The sequence below is a fragment of the Lampris incognitus genome, chromosome 13 (assembly GCF_029633865.1).
Source record: "Lampris incognitus isolate fLamInc1 chromosome 13, fLamInc1.hap2, whole genome shotgun sequence".
NCBI lineage: Eukaryota > Metazoa > Chordata > Actinopteri > Lampriformes > Lampridae > Lampris > Lampris incognitus.
The window spans coordinates 15,582,065-15,592,775 of NC_079223.1; the positions used below are offsets into that span (position 1 = coordinate 15,582,065).

The window sequence follows — 10,711 nt, forward strand, 5'->3', positions numbered from 1 at the left end:
ATTGTCTTATGCTGACGCTGCTGAGAGAATGGAGGGAAATGGCGAGATGGTGGAAGTGCAAAAAGAAACGGAGCAGAGAAGGAGTGGAGCTGAGCAGAATATACAATCCGGTGAATAGAAGAAGAGACACTTCCGGTGTGGGAAAATGGCGGCGAACATGAATGATAGACACGTCCGGTGTGGGAAAATGGCGGCACGAACACACATTTGCGGCGGCCTCCCCCAGTTCCGACTATGCAGCGTCTTTATCCATGTCTACGTCTGCGTCTGAGTTTGTGTCATCGTGTGAAGAATTATGTCTGTGATCGTCGATTTCGTTTGATGGCTGGGAGAGCTGGCGTTGGATCGGCTGGGAGAGCTTGGCCTGCTGCGTCCTGTGGGCCGAGGGACCACGGCCCTGCCTGGAGCTTGCGCCCGAAGAGGAAACAGCGAGGGCGTGTTGACAGGACACGGACGCAGGGCAGGCTAAGCTAGCTGCTAGCCAATGCAGACCGGCGGTTCCGATAACACCGAGGGCGGTCTGGCGACTGTTTTGCCTGGCGTCAACTGTGCAGTATTTTTGTGTGCGTCTGCGTTTGTGTCGTCGTGTGGAGTAGGGGGGAGGTGTGTCGGAGGTGTCTGGCTGGGGCAGCTGGCGTTGGATCGGCTGAGGGAGCCTGGTCTGCTGGGACAGGCTGGGCTAGCCCATGCAGACCGGCGGTTCCGACAGTCATCCTGGCTGGCGTTCGCTCTCTGGACAGACATTTTTGGACTGTGTTGCAAATTTACTGAATGCACTGTGTTGTTGACTGTTTGTGTGTGGGGATTTTTTTCTCTTTCTCTCCGTTTTTGTATGTTTTTGGTGGTGTCGTTTTCTTTAGGATATGTGTTTTTGTCTTTTGTGTTGCGCATCTGTGGGCTAGGAGAAACGAAAGTTCGTCTCTTTCGTGTATGAAAGTACATGACTGAGATGACAATACATTGTTTCTGATTTCTGATTCTGAGTATAGACAAAAGATGTTTGGCATTCATTGCCATGGTCATAAATTGCGCTGCTAAACTAAAGGGGAAGTCGGGAAGTATCAAGATGGTGTTGGACGCTGCCAGGAGATAAGTGAATGTTGTGGACATATCTGGAAAAGATGTAGATCTTACACTAAACTCAAACTGGGTCTGTGTTGTAGAATGGATGATTTCGTCAATGTGAAGCGCTTTAGGTGGCTAGAAAAGCGCTATTCAACTGCAATGATTGTTATTATTATTGTAACCGGTTATTTTCTTGCCCGGTGCGGGAGTCGATATGGGGTGTACTGCACCACAAGGCGACATCACTAACCGCTCGGCTAAAGGGTCAGACCCGTTAGCGAGGGACTAACGTGTCTTATTAGTAGTTTACAGTCGTCACCCTCCCCGGAAGCGCGCCCTCGCGCTTTGTTATTCCCGCGCTCCGAAGAGACTTCTGAGGATCTCCACACTTCCGGATCCCACCGCTGCCACCAATGTAACCGAGGGTTTGTAGATGTCGCCTGTACTGTATGAAACTATAAAATAACAAATACGGAGGTTCCACTTTCACACGAGGACCACTTTATTTGGATTTTCCCCCCAACAGAACTCCACAGCAACAACACTGCGTACAGCACTTCCGCTCTCTCTTCAGCCTTCAAAACAAGAGCTCAAGGCATATACTGTGGCAACAGCTTATAACAGGAACTTAAAATCACTAACAGGCTAAGTCCAGAAAAATAGGTTAGATTATTATTATTAGTATGTCATGAATGGTATCTCTTTGGGTGTACCACAACGTAAATAAACATCTTACATTTCAGTAGGTGGCGGTAATGCAACATTTCGGATGCGAACCGCCGATAAAAATCAAGAAGAGAAGGCAGCAGAGGAAGAAGAAAAGCTGCCGCAGAAACACAAGAAGAAGAAGCAACAAAACCACACAACGGGGAAGAAGCCATGGCAAATGACAAGGTTGTGTCCTCAAATTGACTACTTGGTTAACTAAACTTTAAAGTGGAAATGTCACTAGACATTTTTATCGCCGCTTGGGCAAGCCTTCGTGATACAGGAGGTGCAATAACTGGTTTGAAAGCTTTTTGGCTGTCAGCTCGAAGGCTCAGCCAATAATAGCATACCACCGAGGCTAACGACATTAAAAGTTAAAAGTTCACTAACCCTAACCTAACGCAGTTTTTATAAAGTTTTGTTGTCAACATTGTGAACAGAACAAAGAAAAATAGGTAAAACCGGTCTACTTTTTCAGATCTGCCATTGACAAGTTAAGCTAACTGGACGGGGCTGTGCCAGTCATCTGTAGTTAAATCTGTAATTAACTTTGTGTGTGACAAATAAGACAAAAGACGTAACTAAGGTGTGCCGTAGATCGGTTACTAGGGAACCACCGCAGCAGCCAGCCTCCCGCAATCAAACAAAGCTTATATAACCCTTATAGCTTATACAACAGCCTAACGTGCAGTTCAGGGGAGCCTGATTTTAACCTGTTTAAGGACTGTACCCAAATTTACCTCTATTCAGTGGAAAGTCCTACACTTAACCCCTTATCAACCTAGTGTAGGAGGCGGGATTGAAAATGTATTGTGTCTCCCTGGTAGACATCACCCATTCCTCAAAGGCTGATATAGAGACCTGTGTACCCCCCCCCCCAGGTCCCAAATGCTCTCAGTGATCCATGTCCTTGTTTTGTTGTCCTGAGTGTTGTTATTGCTGATGTTTGCTAATAGTTTGTTTTGTCATGAACTAGCTTGCAGCTGTCAATGCTGTGGTTAAACCTGATAGGTGTATTCAGTAACAAGCAAAGTTACCAGCAATGACTAGGGTGTGTGTTGCGACCATCAACTTGGTCAATACTTACGTTACAACTCGGCTTTGTTTGGGATTTAGACACAGCCAGTGCAGCTGACCCATAGCGTTTTGCCTGTTTGCCTACTTTTAGATGTGAAGCAGCTCATGCACTGGGAAAGAGATCAGTCATTCATTCACATATTCATGGTTAACTAGTCCGTCTCTACAGGGAGGGGCAAAGAAGCAAAAAATTATAACAGAACTTTATGTTTAAAATATATGGCGTCAAGCTTGAGAGGCATGAAAATACAAAGATGTTGAAATATGTGAAAATTTCAAGTATAATGTAAAAATTAACAAGTCAGTATTGAGTCCCTGCGAGTCCCCTAGATGAATCATATTATTTATCCTCCTGCTATGAGCTGCTTGTGACCACTGTTGCCAATTTGGCATTTTCTTTGCCAGATTTAGTGACTTTTCAGACCCCCTTGTTGACTTAATTCCTCATGAGAGGCTAGGAAACCAAACTGTAATGTTTTTTGATCTTGGGGATAATGTTTGTGTAAAGTGATGTTGAAGCACGTAAGATAGCTCTTTCTGCACTTCACGTACTAACAAAAGTTGAGTCTGTTGCGAGGATGTTGCTGTGATTCTTCCCCAGTTCTGCAACACTCATATAGGGCCACCTCACTAAAAGAGCTGAAGTCCAGGCTGTGGAAAATTATTGAAATTATGTTAGTAGTTTATTAATCTAGACTGGTGTGCATAGATCCTCTGCCTCCTGTAAATTTGAAATAGTCCATCAGTGATGTAAATAGGTTTTCAATGCAGTGAGTCCCTGGGACTGACAGGTGGTCATTTGAGTGGGTCCCAGAGAAATTGAGTGGGACCCCGCTCCCCAATAAACTTTTTTTTTTTTTACAAATTGTAGTGTTAAACTTGTGTTTGATATAGTTATGGTTATATTTATGTATGTGTTGAACATGTATCTGACAAACAAATAAAATCCCAAATCTGAAAACTTTATTTACAAAACAATGTCTTCTCATGACATACTGCAAGATTCAAATAAACAAAATAGTGTCTGTAGCAACATAATGGTACCAAAATCAGTTATCAAATAGGAGAGTTGAGTATAAAACGTGAACAAAATATTATTCAACTAACAACAAAATAGTGTCTGTAGCACCAAAATTTATTATCGTGCACTGTATAAAGCCTTAGCTCATCGGTCAGCATCGACATAAGTGACAGTTGCCACATGAGTTTATTCACCAATACCAAATTTGTAGCTTTGATTGCTGAAATGAAATCTGTGCAGCGAGCTTGTTGCAGCTAAAGTAGTATGTCGCGATGATTGAACATGGGATGGTGATCGGTGGCGAGGTTTCTTTCATCTATTTCTAAGATTTCAACATGGATTTGTTGTTCACAATGTAGCATTATCAGGGAAGAAAATAGGGTGCGTCCCCTGGACGTGTCCATAGTGAGTTTATTGCGTCCTTGCGGATTTTAATGCGTCGGAGACACAGGACACATACCTATTTACAGCACTAGTCCATCATTTTGTCTCTCCCTCTGCCACTGTAGCTCTTTCTCTCCCATGCCAAATTACATGCAGGTGAGATAGTTTGCAAAATTAGTTGATGGCATCATCTGGTGTGTTCTGTTTTTTAGACAGCCAATAGCTACTTTTCCTCCAGAAGAGCCCCTTAAGCATCTTGCTTAAAAGGCCCTTTGTCCACCAGAGACCTCTCACTGGATGTGAGCACTTAAAGCACTGTGTGAAAAGCAGGTGCTGAGAAGAGATGCTTAGTAGCTGTTGTCACTCAATGAGATGTGTTAAAATATCCCTGATTTCCCCCCCCCCCAATTTCATATGTCCAGTTCCCCGTTCATCTAAGTCTCTGCCATGGCTCAACGCCCACAGTGGTTGGTGAAGATGTGTACTACCAAGTGTGTCATTATACACATGTGGAGTTGGCAACTGCTTCTTTTCATCTACATTTCATACTGTAGAACTAGTGGTCACTCGCGTTAGGTAATGATGTCAGATGTTCATGTACATGGTTGACTTTGCTGATTCAAGAGAATTCTTGGCCTATTCATTACCACAAAAACTTTAATTCGCTTACAATATAGTAGTGTTTAAAAAAAACATTGTTGTATGCCATTTAATTCAATCTAAAAATACAGATAATACCTTTAATTAGTTGCAGGTTTTTACACGTTTTCATACAGTGATTGCTGTCATTGTTTTTTTTAGTTAACCAGAGCTAATTGTAATGACCCGTGTGTGTGTGTGTGTGTGTGTGTGTGTGTGTGTGTGTGTGTGTACAGAGTCCTCTGGGCCAGCTTAAGGACCTGGTGGAGCTTAAAGATCAGCTGGAAGACATCCAGAGACGAGTGGAAGATGAAATGCAAGCTGGGATACCGCCAGTAAGATGGACATACATGGTTTAAATGGCGTTGTCCATGGCCTTTGTTGATACAAAAGGAATAAAAAAATTAACTACATAAATCATTGCAACATGGGTACGGAGTGGACTTCCAAATGAAACAAGTACACATGGTGTCATTGATATGAGGCATTAATCCACACCGGACCTCACTGCATTGAGAGCCTTTGCTAGTATGTAGAGAAAGCAGTCGTGAGAAAATCTTGCCACTTTCTGGCCCCTATAATTGTACAAAATGGATGCCCACCCATTTTGAGTACATTCATTTATAGCCTTGGGCTTTACCATAGGTCAGTTGTCTTACCTTCGCACCGATCACACTGGTGCCCAGTTTGAAGGTAAGACCCTAGGACCTAGGCTGTTACGTAATATGTTCAAAATGGGTGTTCATTGATTAGTAAAAAGTTATAGCGGTGAGGAATTGCCAGAATTTTCTCACGACTACTTAGGATGTCAGTGTGTTGAGATCCTGTATGAGTTAGTGAAATAGCACTCTTACATAGCACCCCTGGTGCTGTACATGTGGCCAGCTCCCCCTTGTGGAAAGTCTTCAACCTGTTAAATGTAAGTGAGTAGGTGTGTGAGTGAGTTACAAGCCAGGTGCATGAGGTGCTTCTCATCTTAAAACAACATCCTAGGGGACATGGCTTAGACTAACAAATAAAAAAAATGTACATTTTTATGAAGATTCTTTTTTTTTTTGTCCTGTATTTACTGTTTGAGTTGTCCTGATTAGATCACTGAACATTGAACAGCAGTTCTGTTGTTGTGCTTCGTTCTATGTAATGTAAATGTAAAATAGCCTTGAACAACATACACAACATTATGGGCAATGAAATACCTGCATTATTTTGTAACATCCATTAAAAAAATGTAGTATTCAAAGCATTTCCTTTGTCTATTTTTTTCATCTATTTCCCTCTTTCTATTGAACTCCATCCCTCTGACTGCTTTCATTCTCTTCCCTTCTCTTCTCTTCTCTTCTCCAGGGTGGCAGTCTGCTGGCCTCGCCATTCCTGAAGGGTTTCATGGCTGGTTACATTGTTGCAAAACTACGCTCCTCAGCGTTGCTGGGTGTTGCTGTCGGAACATGCACAGGAATCTATGCGGCACAGAACTACGCTGTGCCGGATATCGAACAAACCCTCAAAGACTACGTCAGCAGCTTCAGAGGAGGAAGCAAGTGAGAGAAGGGAGGGAGAGCTGAGGACAGGTGAGAGGAGGAGGAGAGAAAGGGATAGATGGAGAGAAGAGAGGGCGAGAGGTGGTAATGATGCGGGGGGGGGGGGGTGTCGATACTCTGCAACTGCACAAAAGAGCAAAACTGAATTCGATCCTGGTTCCAGTATATCAAATATATTTGCTTTTTGTAAGCCCATTTGACCTGCCACAAAGAAGACTGGCTTCTAAAGTACAAAGCTGGCATATGAGATAAGGTTTAAAGAAAAGTTCCTTATTTTGGAAATGCAATTCAAGCTTCAGCAGCTGAAGTTTTTGGGAACAAAAGTGATCTCAACTAGATTTGTGAGAAAAGGATCACATTCTAGGAACTAAAGACAAAGTACTAATTTACACCCACTTCATTAAAAAATATTGAAATGCACTTTCAAAGCTCAAGCTAAGTCCCAGGTCTGAAACAATTTAATCAAATGAGACAAGGCAAGATATTAAAGTACAAAGAAAAAAAAACTTGGAAGTTGGTGGTGAGGGAATATTAAAGCTAGCTGCGTCTGCATCTAGCTCTATGGAAATATTGTCTCGGATAACTTATGTGGTCAAAGTGTAGCTTTAGACAAACTATTCACTGCCTAAAGGTAGTATAGGTTCTTTTGAATTTCCACATTGTTTACAGGTGTCCGCCTGAACATATGCAGCATGTTTTACGAGCTGAGGATTTGCACAATGTGTTCCTGTGGGAACCACAGACTTTTCTCAGTGGATTTAGATGGTATCATGTTGGTAGCAGATTTTTTTTTTCCTCCAACAGGAAATTTTGCCTTTCGAAAAAGCATGCAGGAAACAATGCTTGGATGTTGGTAGTATCTGAAAATAGAGCACGTACTATCTGAAACGGGGTATGGTTGGGCAAAGTGTGCATGCCAAAACAACTTAAATATTAATTTATGCTAGTTTATAAGATGCTTTCGATAGCTGTTGCTTGGTAGAAATAACTTTTGTTGGTATTATTAGCAGAGATTTTGCATGTTTTTTTTGTTATTTTTTTTTCCCCAAATTTGTTTTTCAGTGTTTGCAGAATCTCACACACCACCATATAACGCTTATCAATTGATTGGATCATAACTTTGGAATGGCCACGTCACTGCCACGTTATCAAACATCTGGTTAACTTGGAGGGAACAGAACCCTTTGCCAAAGCATAAATACTAAATGTCACACAACACTTCAGTTTCAGTTGTGCGACTGGTGTTAAGACACCAGGTATGAATTTAACTTTGGGCTGCCCATGGTGCTTACGTTTACTTAGACTTGAACTAAATCATCTCTTGCCAAATGTGCAATAGTCTTTCCTGACAGGATTTGGCTTTATATTTCATATGCTGATAATAAGAGTCGTTCTACTAAGAGCTAGCTCTGTGGTGTTTAGGGGTAAAAATGGATGTTGAATGTAATATTATCTGGGGGCAGTTGGAAATTGTTCCCCCCCCCCTTTTTTTCTCACCAGTTGTATCTGGCCAATTACCCCACTCTTCCAAGCTGTCCCGGTCACTGCTCCACCGCCTCTGCCGATCCGGAGAGGGCTGCAGACTACCACATGCCTCCTCCGATACATGTGGAGTTGCCAGCCGCTTCTTTTCACCTGACAGTGAGGAGTTTTGCCAGGGGGACGTAGCACGTGGGAGGATCACGCTATTCCCCCCAGTCCCCCCCCCCCAGCGCCCCGACCAGCCAGAGGAGGCGCTACTGCAGCGACCAGGACACATCATTATGTAGGCTCTAAAAGGGTCTATTACCCTGTTCTTCTGAGCCGTCCCGGCAGCTGCTCCACCCCCTCTGCCGATCCAAGGAGGGCTGCAGACTACTACATGCCTCCTCCGATACATGTGGAGTCACCAGCCGCTTCTTTTCACCTGACAGTGAGGAGTTTCGCCAGAGGCACATAGCGCGTGGGAAGATCCTCCCCCCGCCCCGACCGACCAACCAACCAACCAACCAACCAGAGAAGGCGCTAGTGCAGCGACCAGGACGCATACCCACATACGGCTTCCCACCCGCAGACACGGCCAATTATGACTGTAGGGATGCCCGACCAAGCCGGAGGTAACACATGGATTCGAACCGGCAATCCCTGTGTTGGTAGGCAACGTATTAGACTCCCACACCACCCAGACACCCTCCATTAAGGTCAATTTTGTGCCATGTCATTGCTGCTGTCATTGTTTTAATGACATGAAAGTCAACTTGTTGAATAGAATCAATGACAAAACAATACCCTAATGGGTTTTTAAGCATTAGTCCATTGCTGCCTATTGTTTAGAGTGGAGATAGCCGTGAATTTTGGTTGTTTTTTTTCCCCCGTTGTTCATCGCACTGGTTGTCGTGGTGGTTTTTGGCTCAGAGCTGTTTTACTTGTCAAGGAACAGTTAATAAAGTTAAAGCTAATTCTTAATTTTCAATTTTTATTTTTCCTTTATTTGTGCCTTTTTCATACGCCCACATTCTTGTTGTTTTTATGATTGATTATCTATGTGAGCAAAATACCAAATGTAATTCTTTTTATGTGCAAACTTATCTGACAATCACTAATTCTGATTCAAACCTAATGACGAATCACATATGAGCTTATGTGGGGCAGGAGACGCCCTTGCAAATCCTATCTCAGGCACATGTTGTGTTCATTGACTTTTCTTCTGGAAGGTTTATCTCACACCTGGAAGGTTTATCTCACACTTGGAAGGTTTATCTCACACCACCTTCAACATTGTATTATCTTAACAGATCAACCAGAATATCTTATTATTCTGAAATCCTTTCGGCAGTCCAAATTTTTTTTTTAAAAAATCGGTGGAAGTGAAACAGGTTTCTCTACCTTTTGCATAACAAGCTTTCCAACTAAATGGAAAATCCTCAGCTGGCTCAACTCCTGTCCTTTTGAAAAGAGAAATCTGGAGAGTGGGGGATACTCTAGTTAGCAACTTTCTTTCTTTTCTTTTTTTTGGATTTTCCCCTTTTTTCTTCCAATTGTACTTGGCCAATTACCCCACTCTTCCGAGCCATCCTGGTCGCTGCTCCACCCCTCTGCTGATCCGGGGAGGGCTGCAGACTACCACATGTCTCCTCTAATACATGTGGAGTCACCAGCTGCTCCTTTTTACCTGACAGTGAGGAGTTTCGCCAGGGAGACGTAGCGCGTGGGAAGATCACGCTATTCCCCCCAGCCCCCCCCCTTCCGAACAGGTGCCCTGACCAACCAAAGGAGGCGCTAGTGCAGCGACCAGGACACATACAGCCATCCGGCTTCCCATCCACAGACACGGCCAATTGTGTCTGTAGGGACGCCCGACCAAGCTTGAGGTAACACGGGTATTCGAACCGACGAGCCCCGTGTTGGTAGGCAACGGAATAGACTATCATGGCACCCGGACTCCAGCAACTTTATTTCTGTCACTACCACCCAGCAACCCCTACTGATATTTGTCATGCAATACTTGTAAGAAAGCTGAAAATCACACATAGCCCCTTTAAATCAACCCATTGACTTAAATGGGGACCTGTGAATTTGAGTCACCGAGTCAGTGCTGTACCCATTTTAATGCATAGTGTTTACAGTTAAGTGGAAAGTTTACTTTCTACCCAATGGGAATGATGTGGTTTGATCAGGATTTTATCACACTGCGCTTCTATGCTGTAATGAGATTTTCCAATGAAAAAAATGGTGCATATGTGGGGATGATTCATATGACCCATTTAAGATGTACTGTGTCTGCAATGATTGACCGAGTGGTGTTGTATGCATATTGCTGCTGTCTTTTAAAAGAAATTGAGAAAGGAATTTCTTTGCAGCTAATCCTACATTTTCGTAATGTTATACTGTGGGATTTGAGTGGATTTAATGAACCTAAATTATGGGACTTTTGCACATCAAGGAACATGTTCTTGCCCAATTTAAAAGCTAGGAAAAGGAGTTTTAAGTGTTTTCACGTGACAGAAATGCAAGGTATTACTGGAGTTGTGTTTCTGCCCTTTAAATGAATAATATTGCTGCTACGCACAGCCAAACCTGTTACTGGAGCTCGCCAAGGAAGCCATAAGATGTTATAACTCGGCTCATTTTCAGTTTGTACTCCTGATTTTTCTTGAAAGTGGTTGTTGCTCAGTAACTGCAGTACCTTTACCAATTTCATGCTTGTCGTCTGTGTATTCTCTGTATTGCCGTCTTGTGTCATTTATTGATTCATGTAGCTGCATGTTTTCTTTAGCTTTTTTAAAAAGTTTTTTTTTTC

General features: G+C 43.1%; 1 protein-coding gene across 1 annotated transcript; it reads left to right on the forward strand.

The window, feature by feature from the left end:
- The first annotated feature begins 1,887 nt into the window (after positions 1 to 1,887).
- Positions 1,888 to 6,492, forward strand: LOC130122925 (SLC35A4 upstream open reading frame protein-like). Its single transcript, XM_056292001.1, has 3 exons — positions 1,888 to 1,959; positions 5,131 to 5,229; positions 6,239 to 6,492. Exons 1-3 carry the CDS (start codon positions 1,945 to 1,947, stop codon positions 6,434 to 6,436), a joined length of 312 nt encoding a protein of 103 aa, XP_056147976.1. The 5' UTR covers positions 1,888 to 1,944; the 3' UTR covers positions 6,437 to 6,492.
- The last annotated feature ends 4,219 nt before the right edge of the window (positions 6,493 to 10,711 follow it).

Excerpts from the sequence above, each read along its gene's own strand:
- LOC130122925 (XM_056292001.1), top strand. Across the intron at positions 5,230-6,238 it reads TGCAAGCTGGGATACCGCCA|GGTGGCAGTCTGCTGGCCTC; the intron begins GTAAGATGGACA and ends TCTCTTCTCCAG.